The 21691-nt window shown below is 37.5% G+C and overlaps 1 protein-coding gene, 1 long non-coding RNA gene and 1 pseudogene across 3 annotated transcripts in view; 2 read left to right on the plus strand and 1 right to left on the minus strand.

The window, feature by feature from the left end:
* The first annotated feature begins 3112 nt into the window (after window positions 1-3112).
* On the plus strand, window positions 3113-3982 carry LOC119049852 (40S ribosomal protein S4-like; annotated as a pseudogene).
* Window positions 3983-10361: 6379 nt separating this feature from the next.
* On the plus strand, window positions 10362-16955 carry LOC128626199 (uncharacterized). The gene is made up of 3 exons (XR_008390132.1): window positions 10362-10458; window positions 13414-13513; window positions 16877-16955. It is a non-coding gene; the product is annotated as an uncharacterized LOC128626199 (long non-coding RNA).
* Window positions 10678-21691, minus strand: part of DOCK11 (dedicator of cytokinesis 11) — a 198562-nt gene continuing 187548 nt past the window's right edge. For both annotated transcript variants that reach the window (XM_037146004.2, XM_037146003.2), the window contains 6 exons: window positions 20894-21040; window positions 17492-17702; window positions 16931-17121; window positions 16373-16473; window positions 14725-14863; window positions 10678-11146 (listed from right to left, as the gene is read on the minus strand). In XM_037146004.2, coding sequence (XP_037001899.2) covers window positions 11024-11146; window positions 14725-14863; window positions 16373-16473; window positions 16931-17121; window positions 17492-17702; window positions 20894-21040 — 912 coding nt within the window. In that variant the 3' untranslated portion in view covers window positions 10678-11023. The remainder of the gene's footprint in view (window positions 11147-14724; window positions 14864-16372; window positions 16474-16930; window positions 17122-17491; window positions 17703-20893; window positions 21041-21691) is intronic.

The following is a 21691-nucleotide window of genomic DNA, read 5'->3' on the forward strand; positions in this document are numbered from 1 at the left end:
TGAGCCACACCAGCCAGGGCAGCTTCCGTTATTTTTCTATCAAAGGAACATGTGGGCAGTATGCAGGATGTGGAGTTCAGAGCCTTTAAACACTCTTAATTCTAAGAGATCTACTAAAGCAGTTATTACAAATGCCACAATACACAAAGAACAAGAGTTATAACTCAGAAATTGAGGTTTCCTGAAAATGAAGCAAACTGAGCATAAGTTTTCTGGACCAAAAGAAAAGGAAGTCTGAGAAAAACAAGAAAGAGAATGTTACCTGATTTTATATGTATTCTATTATTTTTGCTTTTGTGTGTCCCATGTGTTAGTGGCCAGTTCATATAAGAAAATGTAGAATTTTTTTATTCCACATTTAGAAAGGTTCTGCCTATTCACACACTTATTAGCATTTATTTACTATTAGATCTCTTTGTATTATCTTTCATATGACCACCTCTTATCTCTGATAACCACAATCTCTCTGAGGGCTGGGATATTGTCCACATTGCTTTGTATATATGAAGGCTCCAGAAGTATCTGCTGATCTAAACTAGATCTATTTCCTTGAGACTGCTCAAGCACTTATTCTTTGCCAGGCACTTCTAAGGTTCTGGGGAAAAAGAGGTGAAAAATCACAGATCTTACCTTTATGGAGCTTACCTTTTTGGTTTCCCTTGAAAGTTGCAGCAGACCATAGGAAATAGTATAAAGTAGTTGAAAACACTGTGGACTGACAGTCAGGATACCCTGGCCTGATCTCTAACTTGATATGTATCTTGATGTGTATCTTGAATACATTTCTTAACCATTCATCATCTATATCCCTATATATGGTTCCTAAGAGAACTAAATCAGAAAAAGATGCAAATCATATTGGAGGGAAGTGTCTCAATCAGATAAAAGATATCTATGAAAACCCTACAGCTAACACCATACTTAAAGGTGAAAGACTGAAAGCTTTCTCTCAAAGATTAGTAACAAGACAAGAATGTCTGCTCTCACCACTGCTATTCAATATTTTACTAGTAAGGTTCTAACAAGGACAATGAAATAAAAGGAATCAAGATTGGAAATGAAGTATCTGCATTTTTTCAGATGACATGATCTTATATAGAAAACTCTAAATAATTCACACAAACCCTGAATGGTGTGGCAAGTAGATTGGGCGCCATCCCCAAAACTGAAAGACCATGGGTTTGATTCCCAGTGAGGGCACAAGCCTGGGTTACAGGCCAGGTCCCCAATTGAGGACATGTAAGAAGCAACAGATCCATGTTTCTCTCCCCCTCTCTCTCCCTGCCTTCCCCTCTCTCTAAATATAAATGAATAAAATCTTAAAAAAGGAATCGACACAAAAAACCCTTAGAGCTAATCAAAGAATTCAGCTAGGTTTTAGATAAGGTCAACATATTAAAATAAGCTGTATTTTTATAAACTAGCAATGAACAATCTGAAAATGAAATAAAAAACCCCATGTACAGTAGCATTAAAATGGATAAATACTAAGGAATAAACTTACCAAGGTGCAAGACTTATACACTGAAAACTATGAAGCACTGTTTAAAGAAATTAAAGACCTAAAATAAATTTTTTAAATCCTGCATTCAAGGATTGTATCTCTTACAGTTTGTTAAAATGGCAAAACTCCTGAAATGGATTTACTTATTCATAGCAAATCCTACCAAAATCCCAGTTACCTTTCTTCCCCTGCAAAAAATTGACAAGTGGGGGAAATGCAAAGGACCCAGAATATCCAAAATGATGTTGAAAAAGAACAAAGTTGGGGGACTTACACTTTCCAATTTAAAACTTAGCATAAAGCTATAGTAATCCAAACTATGTAGTACTGGTATAAGGAGAGACATATAGATCAATGCGGATAGACTGAGAGACCAGAACAAACCCACACTTATGGTCAACTAATTCTTTATAACAGTGTCAAGACAATTCAATGGAATAAAACGGTGTTTTCAACAAATGGATATCTACAGAGACAACTGGATATCTACATGTAAAAGAATGGATTTCAAATCCTTACCTCACATCATGTACAAAATTAGCTAGAAATGGATCAAAGACCTTAAATAAGAGTTAAAATTATAGAACTCGAATACAGGTTTATATCTCCATGACCTGGCATTAGGCAATGTCTTTTTATTATTATTATTATTATTATTATTATTATTATTATTATTTAAGATTTTATTTATTTATCTTTAGAGAGGAAGGAAAGGAGAGAAGGAGAGAAATATCAATGTGTGGTTGCCTCTCATGAGTCCCCCGCTGGGAACTGGCCTGCAACCCAGGCAAGTGCCCTGACTGGGAATTGAACCAAGATCATGTGGTTCGTAGGCCCGCGCTCAATCCACTGAGCTACACCAGTCAGGGCTTTTTATTATTTTTAAAGATTTTATTTATTTATTCATAGAGAGAGGGGCAGGGAGAAAAAGAGGGAGAGAAACACTGATCAGTTGCCTCTTGTACACACCCCAGCCAGGACAGAAGTGGCAAGCCAGGCAGGTGCCCTGACCCAGAATCAAACCTGAGACTTTCTGCTTTGCAGCTCAACCAACTGAGCCACACCAGTCAGGGCTAGGCAAGGTCTTTTTAGATACACCATCAAAGCACAAGCAACAAAAGAAAACAGATAAACTGGAATTCATCAAAATTAAAAACTTTTGTGTTTCAAAGGGCACTATTACCAAAGTGAAAAGGCAACCCACAGAACAGGAGAAATACATTGAAATCGTGTATTTGATAAAAGGACTTGCATCTAGAACATACAAAGAACTCTTGCAATTCAACAACAAAAGGACAATGCAATTTTGAAAAAAATGTTTAAAGAATCTGAATAGACATATCTTCAAAGATATAACATGGCCAATAGCCCTGGCTGGTGTAGTGCAGTGGATTGAGCATGGGCTGCAAACCAAAGGGTTGTTGGTTCAATTTCCAGTCAGGGCACATGCCTGGGTTGCAGGCCAGGTCAGGTCCCCCAGTAGGGGATGCATAGAGGCAACCACACATTGATGTTTCACTCCCTCTCTTTCTCCTTCCCTTCCCCTCTCTCTAAAAATAAATAAATAAAACCTTTAAAAAGTAAAATGGCCAATAAACACAAGAAAAAATGCTCAACATCATTAGCCACCAGGGAGATGCACATGAAAATCTGACTTCCTTTCATTGGATACTGGATAAACTGACCAGTGTGTCTGCTCCTTGTCCACCTACTGGTCTCCACAAGCTGAGAGAATGTCTCCCTCTCATCCTTTCCCTAAGAAACAGATAAGTATGCCCTAACAGGAGATGAACTAAAGGAGATCCGCATGCAGTGGTTTATTAAAATAGATGGCAAAGTCTGCCCGGATATAACCTACCCTGCTGGTTTTATGGATGTGATCAGCTTGACAAGACCTGGAAGGATTTCCATTTGATCCTTGATACTAAGGGTTGCTTTACTGTTCATCGTATCACACCTGAGGAGGCCAAGCACAAGCTGTGCAAAGAGAGGATGATGTTCATGGGCACAAAAGGAATCCCTCATCTGGTAACCCATGATGTTTGCATCATCTGCTACCCTGATCCCCTCATCAAGGTGAATGACACCATTTAGATTGCTTTGGAGGCTGGAAAAATCACTGATTTCATCAAGTTTGACACTGGTAACCTGTGTATGGTGATCCAAGGGGATACCTTGGAGAGAACTGGCGTGATCGTAAAGAAAAAGAGCGGGGGAGAGGGACACACACCACCTAGTTCTTTTGACATAGTTTATGCAAAATATGCCAATGGCAACAGCTTTGGCACCTGGCCCTCCAACATTTTTGTAAATGGGAAAGGCAACAACAAACCATGGATTTTCCTTCCCCATGGAAAGAGAGTATCTGCTTCACCATTGCTAACAGAGAGCCAAGAGACCAGCGGCCAAACAGAGCAGTGGGTGCAACAAACTCTAGGTGACAGGATTGGAAGAGTCTTTGTACTTAATTACAGATGACACAGCAAAAACAAAAAACAAAACCACAATGAGATACCACTTCACATCAACTAGAAAGGTAATAAAGACACAGATAGTAAATGTTTTAGAGAATACTAAGAAATCTGAATCCTTGCATACTACCTCTGGGAATGTCTAGTGGTGGGTGTTGCTATGGAAAATAGTCTGGCAGTTCTTCAAAAGGTTAATAAGCATAGTTATCATATGATGCAGTAATTCTACTCCTAGGTATATGGCCAAGAGAATTGAAAACATACCTACATAAACTTATTCAATAGTGTTCACAGCAACATTATTAATAATAGCCAAAGGTGGAAATAACCCAAATGTGCATGAACTGGTGAATGGATAAATTGTGGTGCATTCATACAAAGGAACATTATACAGCTATAAAAAGGAATGAAGTACTAATTCATGCTACAACATGGTTGAACCTTGAAAATATGCTGAATGAAAAAAGCCAGTCCCAAAGGCCACAAATTGTATGACTCCATTTACATGAAGTGTCCACGACAGGCAAATCCACAGAGAAAACAGATTAATGGTTGTCACTGGCTAAGGGGCGAGTAGGCAGTTATTGCTAATATGTTTGGGGCTTCTTTTTGGAGTGATAAAAACATTCTAAAATTAATTGTGCTACTGGTTGCACAACTCAGTGAATACATTGGGTTGACCAAAAAGTTCATTTGGTTTTTTTTCCCCATAGAATGGTAGAGCTTAGTTGTCTTTAACTTCATTGGAAACAATTTTGTTAGATTGTATTGTGACAGCTGTCATATCAGTGTGCTGGAGAATTCTCACTGGACGATGCTTTACAGTTGGGTAGACCAGTTGAAGTTGACAGCAATTAAATTGGGACATTAATTGAAAACAATCAATGTTATTCCATGCGGGACATAGCTGACATACCCAAAATATCCAAATCAATAAAGTTACTGGTGAACATGAAAAATGTGTCTTTTATTTTACAGAAAAAAAAACATGTGGACCTTTTGGCCAACCCAATACTAAAACCCAATGAATTGTGCATTTTAAATGTGGGCGAATTGTATGGTATGTGAATTATATTTCAAAGAAAATGGAAAATTGGAAGAGAAAAAATGCTGGAGAAACTTTAAAAATGCCATACACAGAGGCAAAAATCTTTGAAGAATTTAGTCACAACTTCAAGCAGGAGTTGGATAAATATACATATACTTTTCTTAAGAGAGTGACCATTATGTGGTTAGAGACTAGAAAAAAAGCATTTATTGTAACTGGACCAGATGAACAAAGTACACTTATTGGCTCGCTCCCAGGACAGAATACCTTTGTTACACAAACTCAGTCCCCATCTACAACCAACTTCTATTCTATTCCTTCTCTTTGTGTCTTGATAGCTGAAGTAATGTACTGTTAAAACAAGACTGAGACTGAAGAGAAACCAACATTTTGTGGTTCAGAAGGCTGAAATATGTATCTGTTTATGAATATTTTGAAGGGTTTGGAAATTCCCATTATTCCCATACATTACTTAGGTTCTTCATCTCAGAGAAAAGTTGTATTTACAATAAAAAGATTGGGTTTTACTATGCTGACCTACTTTATTAACCACTGAGCAATCTCTTGTTCTATGGTATGTTGACCAAGGTTCCAAGGTTGTTTGTTGTTCTCTATAGTTTTTTCCCCTTACTTTGAAAGTTGGCAAATTGTATCCAGTGAAATTGTGCATGACCTGGAGAACTCATTGGCCACAGGACACAAAATTATCTTTTTTTCCTTTTTTCTCCTTACCCATCAGTAAATTATGTCCAGTCTTTCCAAATATCTCTTGTGCATGTCCTTTCTTTTCTATCCCTTGTCCCTATCTAAGGACTTATGGACTCATAATTAGAATACTGCATTCACTGCATAATTGGTTTTCATATTTCCATCTCTCTCTGCTTGAAATACATCTGGCAGCAATATAAAGAATTAAATCTCTCCAAATAACGTTTAATCAAGTAATACCTCTGTTTAAAAACCTTGACTGGCTCCCCCATGTTTACTGAGTAAAGTCCAAACACTATTATTAGCCTAGCATTGAAGACTTTCCAAAATGTAGGACCAAATTTTATTTCCAGATTTATCATCTACCACTTTTCTTGAACAAAACTGGTCTCCTCGCTACCCTGTGAACTTCTGCTAATTCTTTTTTAAAATTACTTTATTGTTGTTCAATTATAGTTGTCTATATTTTCTCCCCACCCCTCCCCATGCTAATTCTTCTTGTACCTTTTTCTCATGATGTTCCTCCTCCATAGAACAGCCTCTCATCTTTGAAAGCCTTAACTTTTGTTCATGAAACCATCCCTGAACATTGTAATTCACAGTGACTTCTCATTTCTTAAATATGATGAGAGTTTAAGGACAGCCAAATGAATATTTGGCAGTGCTCATACAATTTTCCTTATATTGTTAATTCTTGTATTATTCCCTATTGTGTGTATTTTGCCTCCTCAAGTAGACTACAGGTTCCTTGAGGGCTGGGGCCATTTATTATACTTCATAAAATTACCCACAGTACACAATGCTGTGCTCAGTGAGGTAATGGGTCTAACTATCATGGGTCAAAAGTACTGACTTTCCCCAAGATGCCTCATTCTTATATGGCAACACTCACTCAAGGTGCCAGTTCCTTATATACCATGGCAAAAATAATGACTTTAAAGGTGAAACTAACTCTGCAGGTCCCTCTAAGGTATTAAGGAATTACAAACTGCCTCTGAAATTTCTGAATCCCCTATTAAAATACAAAATCAGCCGTCAATAAATAATTTCATACTCTCTGAAGGCTTAAAAATGACATGTAAAGAAAAAATGACGAAGGGATTATTGGCTTCCAGTCAAAATGGCTATATAGGTAAATGTGGTACTCAGAACCTCCTACAACCACATCAAAATTACTGCTATGCTACAGAACTATCATTCAGAACCACCTGAATCTAACTGAACTGACTGTACTACAACTACAGATTTAAAGAAGATACATCGAGACTGGTAGGAGTGACAGATATGAAATGGGCTGGTCCGCAGTTAAAAAGCAGGAGGCTTTTCTTGCCTGTGGAGGTCTTCCCTGAGGAGGAGACCCACACCAGGCCCCTCAGCCCAGGGTTCCAGTGCCAGGAAGATAAGTCCCCATAATTTATGGCTGTAAACACCAGCAGGGATTATGGCAGAGTGAGACAGAGGCTTCCAGAGACCCAGACATTCCTCTTAAATGGCCCGTGCATGGACTTACTTGGTCTCACTCCCTCTGAGCTCCAGTACTGGGGCAGCAGGTCGAAAGGCACCAGGGACATATGGGGAGGAACTGAACTGGCTGGCATCAGGGAGAGGGCTGGAGGGGCAGCTTTCTCCCAGACAGAAGTGTTAGCAGAGGCCAGTCATTGTTCCTTTTCTGAGCTCACTCCCAACTCAGAGTTGGCAGGCAGGTGCTGTACCTGACTTTCTACCCCTGGCTAACATTGTTTATACTGCTCTGGTGATTCCCTGAGGCCTTGCCTAACCCAACTTGTGGGCCCACCCAAGCTGTTTCCAGTGGCTTTTCCATAGGAAGGGCCTATCTTGGCTCATGCTTCAGACTTTCCTAAAATCTCTCAAACAAGCAGCATCTCACCTCAGTGTGCCCTGTAACACTCACTAAATGGCTCCACAGCTGGCACTAGGAGCAGTCGGCCTTGGTTCACAGTGAGGACTTGCTGGGGCAACTCTAAGCCCAGCACAAGTAGCTGCCATGTGCAGATCTCTTTGTAGCTCATGCTGGGTGGCCCCAGGAAAAACACAGGTGGCAGCTCTCCTTGGCCTGCACCTTCTGGGTGGCCCCAGAGCTACCATACCCAGTGGGCAGCTTCAGACCATGCCAAAGAACGACCTAAGCACTTGATGGGCAGACTAAGTTGTGCTCCTTGGGGTGTGCCTCTGCAAGCTGATCCTCCACAGTGGTGGCAGACAGTCATTGCAGAAGATTGGTCTGGGGGTAAATCCCTCCCACTGGAGTGCCAACAGCAATCAGGACTCAATTATAACAGAAGAGTGTACACACCCCACAAGACAGGGTGGACCTGGAGTACCCAGCTCAGATGAATGGGGAGGCTGTGCCACTGGACCCTACAGGATATCTCTACATAAGGCCACTGTATCGAACCCAGGAGACAAAGCAGCTCTACCTAATACATAGAAACAAACACAGGGAGGCTGCCAAAATGAGGAGACAAAGAAACATGGCCCAAATGAAAGAACAGAACAAAAACTCCAGAAAAAGAACTAAACAAAATGAAGACAAGCATATCTACCAAATGTAGAGTTCAAACACTGCTTATAAGGATAATCAATGAACTTAGGGGAAGAGTAGAGGAACTTAGTGAGAACTTCAACAAAAAGAGATGAAACAAAAAGAGAGGAAACATAAAATGGAACTAGAAAATATAAAAAGAACCAGTCAGAAATGAAGAATATATGAACTAAAATGAAGAATACATTACAGGGACTCAACTATGAAGCAGATAAAGAAAAGGATCAAATAAGACACTGGGAAGATAAAAAAGCAGAAAACACCCAATCAGAACAGCAAAAAGAAAATAAATGAGGACAGTATAAGGATCCTCTGGGACAACTTCAAGCATACCAACATTTGCATCATGTGGGAACCAAAAGGAGAACAGAGATAGTAAAGAACTGAAAACGCTATGTAAAAAAATAGTGATGGAAAACTTCCCTAACCTGGTTTAGAAAACAAAGACATACAAGTCCAGGAAGTGCAGAGTCTGAAACAAGATGAAAAAACAAAGAGGCTCACTCCAAGACACATCATAATTAAAATGCCAAAGGTTATAACTGGTACATAATCAACAAAAGGAAAACACAAACAAAATACAATGTCTCTAATGTTTTAGAGACATTAAAATTAAGAACAATCTAACAACAGCTAGAGGGGTGGGGGTAGGGGACAGTGTGGGGAAGGGTTTTCAGGAACTACTATAAAGGACACATGGACAAAACCAAGGGGGAGGGTGGAAGCAAGGGAAGGAGGAGGGTTTGGCTGAGGTGTGGGGCAGCCATGGGGAGAAAATGCAAACTGTAACTGAACAATAATAAAATAAAATAAAACTAAAATAAAATAAAATGCCAAGGTTAAAGACAAAAGGAAATCTTAAAAGCAGCAAGAGAAAAGCAGTTAGTTACCTGCAAGGGAACAGCCACAACACTGTCAGCTGATTTCTCAACAGAAACTTTGCAGGCCAAAAGGGATTGGCACAAAATATTCAAAGTGAAGAAAAGCAGGGACCTACAACCAAGGGTACTCTACCCAGCAGACCTATCATTTAAAATCAAAGGACAGATAAAGAGCTTCCCAGACAAGTAAAAGCTAAAGGAGTTCATTATCACCAAACCACTTTATATTAAATGTTAAAAGGATCTTCTTTAAGAAGAAAGAAAAAGATAAAATATAAATAATAAAATGGCAATGAATACATATTTATCAACAATGGAATCTAAAAAATAAACTAAACATACAAGCATAGCAGTAATCAGCTCAGAGATACAGAGAACATTTTGATGGTTGCTAGACAGGAAGGGGTTGGGGAGCTGGGTGAAAAAGGAAAGGGATTAAGAAGTACAAACTGGCAGTTGCAAAATTGACCATGCAAATGTAAAATACAGCACCAGGAATATAGTCAGTAATACTGTAATAACTATGTATGGTGCCTGATTTATTGGGGTGATCACTTGTAAGTTACATAAATGTCTAATCACTGGGTCGTACACCTGAAACTAATATGATTTGTAGGTTAACTGTAATTGAAAACAAAAAATTATATAAAAAAAGAAAAATGGCCAAGTTGGATACATAATCTCTAAGGTTTACTGGATCACAAAATATTTTAAAAGTCAAGGCTCCATACAAACCATTTATATTTCAGTGTTTTGTTTTGGGGGGGTTTTTTGTCTGTAAAACAGGCTAAACTGTATAAGAAAAATAAATTTAAAACTTAAAATTTACATGAAAGGCAGCCAAAATTATATGGATAATTCAAGCTAAAAAGTTCTTCACATCTTGGTTTCTGCTGAATTTTTAGGTAGTCTAACATTTCATCATTTTTAGAAATGTAGTCCCTAGCTAGCGGTTCCTAAGTCTGTGCTGGTTATGTATAATTGACCCAAGAAATGCTGCAACCATCAAATTCTATCAAAATGCTTCTTAACCTTGTAAACTAAAGAATCATCAGAAATCCCTACCTCAGACTCTGCTGCTGAAACTTTGAAGTTGCATAATATGTACTGACTGCAAATTCTCAGAAATGTTTTGTTTACCTTTATGGATAGTTTCAGATGATAAAGCTTCGGCAACAAATGCCACTTGCTAGGCAAACCTACGCCACATGTGAATCCCTCATGTTGTGTGTTGGAGCCCAACTTGATTACCTGGCATCATCAGATCTAAACTTGAAGGACCAGTAAGTTTGGTATTTTATGTATATGCTTTATGAAATTTTCCTTTTTAAACAATGTTGTTTCTTTTAGCCCAGCTGTGCGTACCAGTAGATAAGATTTCAAATGATCTCCCCATGTTTTATAGAAATTTGATAACTGCTTTCTCCAAGGATTAGAATAATGAATTGAGTTTCCTGTCAAGAGAAATGCTAAGTTCAAAGTAGTATTTCCTGCACTTCTAATTACAAATAAGTTTTACCTTTTATTTTGTTCCAGTATACAATTTTACATAGTACCATTATTATTTTAAGCAATAAGTAAGCAATTTGGATTCATGTTTTGAGCTCTATTTCTCAGTATATAGATTTACCTAAAAAAGTACAAACTAAGCACAGGATGCAATCTTCCAGGCACTTCCAAGTTGCTTAAATATTTACAGATATGTAAGCACCCTGTTTGAAAGAATGAAAATTTTGTTGTCAGAAGGAAACACTTCATGTATATCAAATCTTTAAACTTTAACATTTGCACAGCTCCAAATATTCCTGAGAAAGGTCAGTCTCATTCTCACTTTACACCTGCAGGTCCTCATATTTCAGCAGCATATCTTGGGGAACCGTAACCTCTGTCACTCGATGTACCACTAATTGCACAAAATACATGTAATGTGTTGTTCATCCAGGGAGAATGCATTGTGTCTTCTTGTAATATCTAAAACAAAAGAAATCTGCATGTTTATCATGAAGCAAAATAGCCACTGCCAAAAAGAATGTGTAAATGAAATTACAGGCATATTGCAATATATCAATGACACTTAGCTATTTAAAATGAGACAAAGCAAAAAAAAAAAATAACATTACCGACTTAAGTCCTCAAAGCTGTATTACAAAGGCAGCATAGCAAAAAAAGCAGAAAAGATCTGGTTACTCCTCAAGAAAAACAAAAGATTGTCAAATGCAAAATTCAGTAAGAAGTGAAAAGTAATGCAATCTTTAAAATATTTTTAATACATGGTAATTATAAGAGCTTTCAAAGGGACTCTTTGATATGAGTTTATGGATGATATTCTAATACAGTGGTTCTCAAGATTACCTGTGGAGCTTCACAAACATACCTATGTGCCTTCCCTGAAGACTTGGGAAATAACACTAAATAAAGAGAAAAGTCCTAAGTGCCTATTTCTGAACATGCACTATAATTACATAAGCTAATTGATACAGACGATTTCTACCAAAATCAAGAACTTCACAAAAATTTATTTTGCCCCGGTCATGTGGCTCAGTTGGTTGGAGTGTTGCCTGTACACCAAAAAAAAAAAAAAAGGTTGTGGGTTCAATCCCCAGTCAGAGCGCATATGGGAGGCAACTGATCACTTTTTCTCATATCGGTTTCTCTCTCTCTCTCTCTCTCTCTCTCTCTCTAATCAATAAATATATCCTGAGGTGAGGATTAAAATATATATATTATATCCCATAAATACATAAACACATATATCCATATTAGTACACATATTTTTAAATTACCTATTTGGTGTAATCAAAAGTAACAGAGATTTTATGCTTGGATTAGGTGAAAGAAAAGAACAGCATACACATCACATCCAACCTTTTCGTTATACACTCCCAACGTAGGTTTCAAGTTTTCAATACTTGGTTCACAAGTTAGCTCTGACACTTGAGTATTAAATCTGCAAATTGGTCTATGGTGGCAGTAATTCATTATACCACTTATGTTGCCACAAATCATGTTTTATACAAACCCTATAATAGAGACAATTCCCCTTTACAAAAATCATCACTCATGATATGAGTCTGAAAGCATATAGAGGTTTAAGAGATGATTAAATGAATATCTGCACTTTTCAGATATGACAAGTGAATGGGGCAACTTATTGTAAAGAAAATAAAACATACCAAATAGATACTACAATGGCTATGACAAACTGTATCTAATAAAGAAGTCTGTAATTAATAGGTTTTCAAAAATATTTTATTTATTTATTTTTACAGAGAGGGGAAGGGAGGGAAAGAGGGAGAGAAACATCATGTGTGGTTGCCTCTCGCACATCCCCTACTGGGGACCTAGCCTGCAGCCCAGGCGTGTGCCCTGACTGGGATTCGAATCAGTGACCCTTTCATTTGCAGGGCAGCACTCAATCCACTGAGCCACAACAGCCAAGGTGAATAATTAGTTTTCAATCTGAATAACTTAGAATTCATGCAGCTAAATGCAAATTAAACTATTACAATATAGTACACATTGACTTAAAATTACATGTGTAATTATTTTATATATTTTGTGAAGAAGGAGCTTTTGCTGTGTTTTCCCCCTATGGATTATGAACAGAAACCCATAAACTGCCCAGTTTCTAGGAATAAATTATGTCATTTATTTGATAAAAGTACACCTCAGAAAAGTGATGGTAAAGAAGGTATATCCTTCTAAGTGTCATATCCCTATCCTAGGTAGGGGTCCTTAAAGGTATATCCCTACTGTACTCGTGGGCTGAGCTGGAGATAGAGACAATAGAAGAAGTGGAATGGTTCCCCACCTTCTTAGTCTGAATGACTTGGCTGCTTTGAGAAACAGACAAAAAAAGGGCCTCTGAAAACTGAGCAGCAAGGGATACTTTAGAATAGTATGCACTTAGTCCTAAGTAGGCTAATAGAAGTAAAGGTGGAACAAGAAGAAACAAAACACTGATTCCAGACCCCTCAAGCCAACAAGATTCCCAGCCACAGAGAAGGGTGAGAAAAAGAGTGCTACAACCAGTCACTGAATAAATGGGATGATGAAACCTGGCTGACTGGATTCTCTATACTGAGAAGATGACAATGATTGGAAAGTTAGACTCCTGGTCACTCAATACAGCCTTAGGTTAACAGTAACTACATTTCCCATAGCTGTTTCTTAGAAACATGAGACAAATTCAGAGAGGTAGAGCTTGATGTAAAGTCGACTACTTCTTGTTTTCCTAGGAAAACTCTTCTCTCCTCCATCATCACACTGCTGTTCTTTGGATGCTAACCACTGTTGGCCTGTTTGAAGGTATACCCTTTGTGTGGCAGTCTTACATGGGTGAGCGCAATCATTGAAATACAGATAGAAAGACCAATGACTGGACTCCCTTCTGGAACCAGCTTTAAGATTGTGTTCTCTAGCCCTGGCTGGTGTGGCTCAGTTGGTTGCAGTGTTAGCCCATAAACTGAAAGGCCATGGATTTGATTCCCGGTCAGGGTACATGCCTGGGTTGCAAGTTCGGTCCCTGTCAGGGAGCATATGAGAGGCCATCGGTCAATGTTTCTCTCCCTGTCTCTCCCTCCCTTCTCCTCTCTAAAATCAATAAGTATGTCCTTAGGTGAGGATGAATGAATAAATGTTCTCTAAAAAGATGTAGTTATCTTGTTTAACTCCTAATTTCTTAAAAATTGAGAGTTTGAAGTATTTATCTTATTGGGTGTTTTTTCCTGAGTAAGGAAAACAAAGGAGACTATCAGCTTAATAGGCTAACTCAATGAGGGACCAGATCATAATGCTGTAACTTTTACAAATGTGTTTAAGATGTTCAAATACTTCGTTGAGAATCCATGCATAGACTGGTTATAAATACAGATTTCAGGATCCCAATATAACAATGAGGTTTTACCAGGGAAATCCAAGAGTACCCCGGTTTTAAGGTATCTAGGTATATAAAAGTTGTAACTACCTAATAACAACATAATTTGGCTCTAAGTGAGGAACAGCTCTTCACTTCTATATTTTTTAGGTTGGGTTTTACTAAGCTAGCTGTAATTGTCATTCACACTCAGTCACAGATTAAAATGCTAAGAAGTTTTAAGAAAATAGGGAGTTTTGCAGACTATATGGGTATTAAGACAATATTCAAATTTTGGAAATCACTCGGAATCTCACCTAAATGATACTACCTACTTTCATACAGCCACAGTAGGGATTTGGCTATTTAGACAATAATTCCATTTCATAAGGAGTCTTCTTAAGACTCTTATCCATGTTCACAGTAGATCAATTCAGACTTGCTTGGCTAGTCACTTCTAATGGCATTTTAGTGCAAAGAACAATTTGGGTTTATATCTAATAATTACTTTAGTAATTGCTTCTGATAATTGCTTCAAATTTGATTTGAATTGTCATTTAAATGATCAATGATAATGTGAGCAAAATTTAAAATACAGGCTGAATAATTTTAAGGTAATACACTTCACATTGATTTTGTTAACAATTTAAGGACCCAAGATCATGTCCTCATTTTCAACCACTTTAATACTTGCCTGCTCATGAATAATGTCAGACAATTCTTTCACCATTTCTCTGAAATTTGACTTTAGCCCTTCATGGTACTCAATTTGATCCTCTTTAATTAGCCGCTCATTTAGTTCGAGTGCAATGCTGCATGCTTGTATAAATTTCCTGTGGATGAAGACCAAATATAAAGATTTTTTAAATTTACCCCCAGAAAGTCTCACAGACACTCAATTTGATGTTCACTTTAACTATGGATTGCTTGCCTAGAAGATTAGAATCCAGTATTTTCTCACTGTGTCCCTGCTAATGCCACATCCTGTTTGAAATGCCCTTTCCTTTGTGTTCTTTTCTCTCCAATTTCTTATGTCCTTTAAAACCTGATTATCTGGTTGTTTTGGTTATTTCTGGCATCTGTGGCCATTTAAATGGATTTTTAAATTTCTTACATTCTGTTCCCCAGTTATGGAAAGGAGTCCCTTTAGAGGGTATGCATGGTAGAGCAGAGAAATGTGTGGGGTGCACAGAAACTGAAATTCCACTTTTATGAATTTAAAAAATCTCTCGAGAGCAGAGGACATGTCAGTTTTCTATGGAAGAGACACTTCCAACCAGTTATTCCTATAAACAAAATCTCATGGGAAAAAATGTTGTAATTCTTTCCCTTCTCATTCGGTTCAAAGAGATTAAATGGCTGGTTTTCAGAAAAAATTATCTGTAGATAATGAGCCACTCATTCAAAAGTAATTCATTTGGGGCTTACTATGTGCCCAGTATAGTGTTGGATGATGTAAGTACGAAGTATCTGCCTGGGCTGATAAGTGTAGGAACAGAGTTAATGACTTATCAGCACATACTTTTCCATTATTAAGTGTATTTATGTTTAACATCCATAATTAGAGTGTATGTCTGAGGAGACAAAGTACCTCACTGCCCATTTATTTTGTATCTCCATGACAGCAACTAGTAGAATTCTGCATATGCCAGGCACTAATAAATGTGGGTGGATGAATGACTACTGTTTACTCTGCCACCTGGAACAGCTGGTAACGCACAGACAGGAAAAGTAAATGAAATGAGTTGGAAACAAATGAATGGATAAATTGTCATCTTTCTCTTTATTTTACTCAACTGTCTCTCTTATTCTGAATGTAAACTCTTTTTACATATTAATCAGATTTTGTTCTAATGCAAGACTATTCAGACATCCCTTAGCCTGCAGGGGTGCTCACTCAAGGCAAGCTATTATATGCCGAAGACTGGCAGAATCCAAGCGGAACTAAGGACACAGAACAAGAGGCAAGCCTGACCGACCCTTCCAGTTCCACTTTGATTACTGCCCTAAAAGTTCAGAAATGCTGTGACATGAGGCCAGTGGGGCAAAGGAGGAAACCGCATGAGGAATTTAGGCTTCTGTTTGTGTCACAACATCCAAAGCACTAATGTAATTTATGTTTAATCTCTTGGTTCACTAGGACATTGTTAATGTCCCACAGCAAGAAAGACTGATCCTGCATTTACTCACTAAAGTACCCTTAGGAAGTCACTTATATATTGTAAAAGAGAACAGAGAATGTCCTTTTTGTACAGATAGGATTTGGTGAACGTTCTGGTTTCTTTTAAGAAGAAATAGAGTGAAAGAATAGAGGTCTGATCTGAAAACTATAAAGCACTTACCTAAACATGTCTTTCAATTCATTGACTTTCTTAGGTGGATACTTGCTAGCTTGACTGTCATTTAAGAAAGCCCTTGCATAAGCTAATGGACCAGCATTTACCTAAATTACAAAAGAAGAAAAATGGGAGTTATCAGAATGTAACCAAAGGATAAATTTTACATTTCTTTTTTCAAAAAAAAAAAGGCCAAATACTGCACATTAAAAATCTGCATTTGAGAAATATATTTACTATTCTTACTATAACTGTATTTGAAAGATAATTAACTAAAGCAAATGATCTGAAAAATTATATTCTAATAAATTGGTTAATGATTTCTAATATGTAAACATAGAGGCTGGCAACAGTCAAGGGGGTTTATGTTAAAGTCCTCCGACATATCACAACATTTATAGAAACTGAACATAATTTCTGTATTGAGCTAATAAAAAATAATGAATATGTGTCTACAGTCAATAACACTAAAACACACAAATCTAATTAATGCTTGCTCTGTGCCCTTAGGAAAGCAAGAGGATCACCAAGAAACATTTAATACATGTTTGGCAACCAACATACCTGCACTGAAACACAGCCCTGCAATTTCAGTTGAAGCTGAATCATGTCCACATCAGCAGAAGAGCAAAGTTTTTGCAGCTCTGCAGTTCTATCTTTTATTTCATCAGTAGCAACATCAATTGGCTTTAAATTAATCTGTTGTTCATAGTTTATAGGGATCCTCTTCTTCACATATGGAAACGAGTTTGAAGCTATTAAAATGTTAAGATTGATTTACTATCTTAAAAATCATTTGTTCAAACACCCAAATACTTTTTAAAAATCCACTGTGCTTAATTTTCCCCATGCCTTCTCTAGATAATACCTTAGGGTGCCATATAGCACCTTATTACTTCAGGATTGAGGGAGAAATTCTCTTTATGAGACATTTTGGAGTAATCACAAATTACATATATGAAAATGATGTTTTACAACACACCCATGTTTGTGCAAGCTAGTGACCGAACAGCAGAACAATGAATGATTCAAATTTCAGTTACATTTCCTGGCTGGCCAGCTGCTACTTGTGCTTATCACAAAGGACCAAGTCAAACAAGTAGTTATATGCAAAGTCCTACTTACTCGTCAAGATTGTACGACGTTTACACTGTTCTTCTATGCAGCCTTGCTTTTTGCCAGATAATGTATAAGGAGCCTCAAAAACAAATTTGTTGATATTATGGTTTCTTTCAAACTCGGTCTTTCTTTCGGTGAGTTCTTTTTCATCAAAGTAGGGCTTCACATAAGTGACTTGGATATGAGCATATTTTGGATCAAGCTCTTTGGCATTTACCTATAAATAAGAAGGTATTGGTTTTTTCCCAATGAAAAGGAAAGAGTACAGGTAAGCTACTAACTCTTGAGATCCACTGAGGAACACTGCCACTATGACCGTGCTCCCCACTGAACAGACACATGGAGGAGGTCTTTGTTCTTTTCTAGGGATCACTTCCTTCTAATTATAAAGAAGATACAGAAACCTACTTGGAGATTACAAAACTATAGGAAGATGAACACTGTAATCCTGCCACTCAGTAGTGATCGTTATTCATATTTTCATGTATTTCCTTCCAATCTTCTTTCTATGCAAATATATTTACAAAAACTGAGATCACTATTTGATAATCTGAATCCTTAAAAATCTATGAAAATGGTTAATTGTATATTTGAATTCCACCTCAATAAATATCTATTAGACAGAGCTCCAGAATCTATCTTCCTACCTAGGCAACAGGTACACTAGCAAAAGCTGTCTGATGTAACTATTCTGTAACCATAGAGTCTGTTGAAGGCTTGCAACTTCTGGGGAAAGGCTTCAACAGAAAATTGCAGTTGGTTTTGATTTTGGTCAGTTTCAGTTCTTGGCACAGTGGTGGCTACTCATACACTACGCCTTAGTCCCATGTCAGGCAGCCTCGCACATGTTCCTGAACATGTATGTACATGCAATAGATCATTCAGCTTTAAAAAGGAAAGATATTTCACAATACACTATAATGTGAATAAACCTTGAAGATATGCTAAGTGAAATAAGCCAGTCACAAAGAGATAATTCCATTTATATGAGGTGTTTAGAGAAGTCAAAATCACTGAGACAAAAAGTAGAATGGTGGTTGCTCTGGGCTGAGGGTAGGGGAGAATGAATTATTGTTTAATGGGTTAAAGGCTTCAATTTTACAAGATAAAAAGAGTTCTGAAGGACAGTGGTAACTGCTGTACCACAATGTTAATGAAGTCAGTATTGCTGAACTGTACACTTAAAAAATGATTAATATAATAAATTTTGCTATACGCATTTTATCACAATAAAAACATATTATAGTTATAGTTCTATATTGTAGTCATCAATATAACTTCTTATGACTGCATGGATTTTTATGACTAGTACAGTGAAGTTGTCATTGTTCACGTATGCGCATTTCAGTCCACGTTCCTTGGTGCCAGGTTACATTGATGCCGCGCAAACCATTCCACTACATTAACGATGGCTGGATTTTTCTGGACGGACATCTTATGTGAATAAATTTTTACACAAATGTGATCATACTATCCATACAGTCTTGCACCCTCATCATTTTTCCCCCTAAGTAATACATCTTGGTAGTTTTCTAAGTGTTGATATGAAACTCTTTTAAAAAGACTTGATTTATTTTATTTTTAGAGAGAGGAAGTGGGGAGACAGAGAGGGAAACATCAATGTGTGGTTGCCTCTCATGAACCCCCTACCAGGGTCCTGGCCCACAACCCAGGCATGTGCCCTGACTGGGAATTGAATCAGTGACCCTTTCATTCGCAAGCTGGTGCTCAATCCACTGAGCCACATCAGCCAGGGCTGATATGAAACTCTTAACACCTAGGTTACTATATCCTTTCTGTGGGTAATACCACAATTTCTTTAGCCAAATGGACATTTAGATTGCTTCCAGGTTTTTGCTATATAAACTTGGTAGCAATGAACTTTTAAACATACATCTTTGTATGTGTACATCTACGAGATAAAATCTTAAATGTGAAACTGTTGGGTACAGTGACACATAGTTTAAAATAGTGGAATATATTACCAAATTGATCTTTACATTGTCGGTGCTCTTAAGCAGATTTTGTTCTTTGGCAAGGTAGAAGACCATTTTTAGTATCTGCTTTCACATATTAAGAAAGAAATAAGGATGTTAGAAGTAGCAACTGCTTATTACATCTGTTGCCAATGGGGCATTACAAAAATATTGTGCATGAAATAATGTCCCAAGTCCAGGTACCTAATGGTGGGTTTGTCACTAGCACGTGTCGGCCAGTTTTTCAGAGGCAGAATAAAATAGAAAACTGTATGTTGTTCAACAGCCTGACTTTGCATTAATGGTAACAGTGGTACGGCAGCAAGCCTAAGACTATCAAGACCATCTGGCTACAAGGAAATAAAATCTTCTGTTGTCTTAATCCAATAAAATACAAAATAGTTAAGACTGGTAAGGAAAGAAGCAGGAAGGTCATTAATATTTTGACAAATATTAATGAATTTTGGACCTACCAGTAATCTATTTCACATCTCTAATGTTCAAGATAAAACCATCTCCAAGAGATGCAGATAAGTATACAAAGGGAAGAGATCATCTGCATGGTAGAGAGTGGAAAGCCTTCACTGCTGCCATGGGTTTTTCACTCTGGCAGTGCTGCCTACTAGCCGTTAAATGGCTTGCAAAGCACCATGCTCATCAGAGTTACTCAGTAAATACTGCTGTGGCCTACAGATCCTAACAGTATAGGCCCTTTCTACCTTAAAAATCAGCTCTCATCCTGGGCAACCCCCATGGTGTCTAAGGACAGTCAGGCATTCCTACTGTGCTTTCCTGAAATTGTCTATAGGGAACTATGCATTTCCTAGGAAAGGGCCTCTCTTGATGGAACCTTTCACCCCCTGCCTTGGCATGGCCTGGTGGAATGGCTAATCTTTACAGCAGGATCCAAGGTATCTCTCCTAAACCCACTTCGTTACAAATGTAACTGGACTAAGGATATCTTAGAATAAAATATGTGCCCCAAGATGATTTTAATTGTAAAGTATAACATTGAGAACCATGACAAACAATAGCAATCACAATTAATACCTAATATTTCTTAAGCATGCTGGCTTCTATTATTATTAATGAATGTAGTTTATGTACCAGGAACTCTAATCACTTTCCATATATTAACTCATTTAATCCATAAAACAACTCCATGAGGCAGGCACTGTTATTATCTCCATTTTACTAAGAAGAAAAATGAGGTTAAGTAAGCTTCTCATGGTCACACAGCTAGCAAGTGACAGAGAACAGAGATTTGAATCCTGTCCTCTGTGACTCCAAAGCCCCTGTCCTTTCTTTCACTATCTTGAGAGGCTCGATTTCTGTGCTCCTCCTCCACTAGCTAATATAAGGAAAAAGTTTGGAGCAATACATCATGCTTGGAACTAACAAAGAATGATTTTACAATGAAGGGTAAAGTTACCTTATCTGAATCCTGAATTATTTTCACATTCTCTGTACCAAATTTTTCTCCATAAAGTTTAACGAGTCTCAGGGAAATCTCTGAGAGGCCAGTGAGCTTTGGCTCTTTGTAGATGTACTCCTTTCCATCCTCTTCTTCAAAAAAAGACTATTGTAAAGTTAAACATACAATAATATATAAATACTATGAGCAAACAGCATTTTAAAAAGTGTTGAAAGGGCTTATTTAAGAAAAAGAAGACCAAAACTATAAACATTAAAATGGCAATAAATGCCTAACTGTCAACAATTGAGTCTAAAAAACAAACTAAGCAAATAAGCAGAAAAGAAACAGAATCATAGACACAGAAAACATTGGAAGGGTGGCCAATGGGAGGGGGGTCTGGGGAAATGGGGGAAAAGGTGAAGGGATTAACAAAATAGGGAGGGGGTGTTAAGAGCAAGCATAGGAAATGGAGTTGACAAAGAATTTATATGCATGACCTGTGGAACATGAACAAAGGAGGGAGGACTGCCAGAGTGAGTGGGGGGTGCTGGGTGGAGGGTGACAAATGGGGAAAATTGGGACAATTGTTAAGAGTATAATCAATAACTATATTAATTTTTAATAATAAAAGAAAGTTTTAAAAAGGCTTGAATTACTAGATACTAAAATATATAGCTTTCTTTCCAAAGCTTAACAGAAAATGAAAGTGAGAGAAAAATTTAGATGTATGTTGTACTCTGACCTAAAGAGTTTAGATATGAAAGGCAAATTGAAATACATACCTACAGAAGAGGCTTTCCTGCTATTTTGATA

Source organism: Artibeus jamaicensis, unplaced genomic scaffold (assembly GCF_021234435.1).
Source record: "Artibeus jamaicensis isolate MK-2021 breed Jamaican fruit bat unplaced genomic scaffold, CSHL_Jam_final scaffold_378, whole genome shotgun sequence".
Classification (NCBI taxonomy): domain Eukaryota; kingdom Metazoa; phylum Chordata; class Mammalia; order Chiroptera; family Phyllostomidae; genus Artibeus; species Artibeus jamaicensis.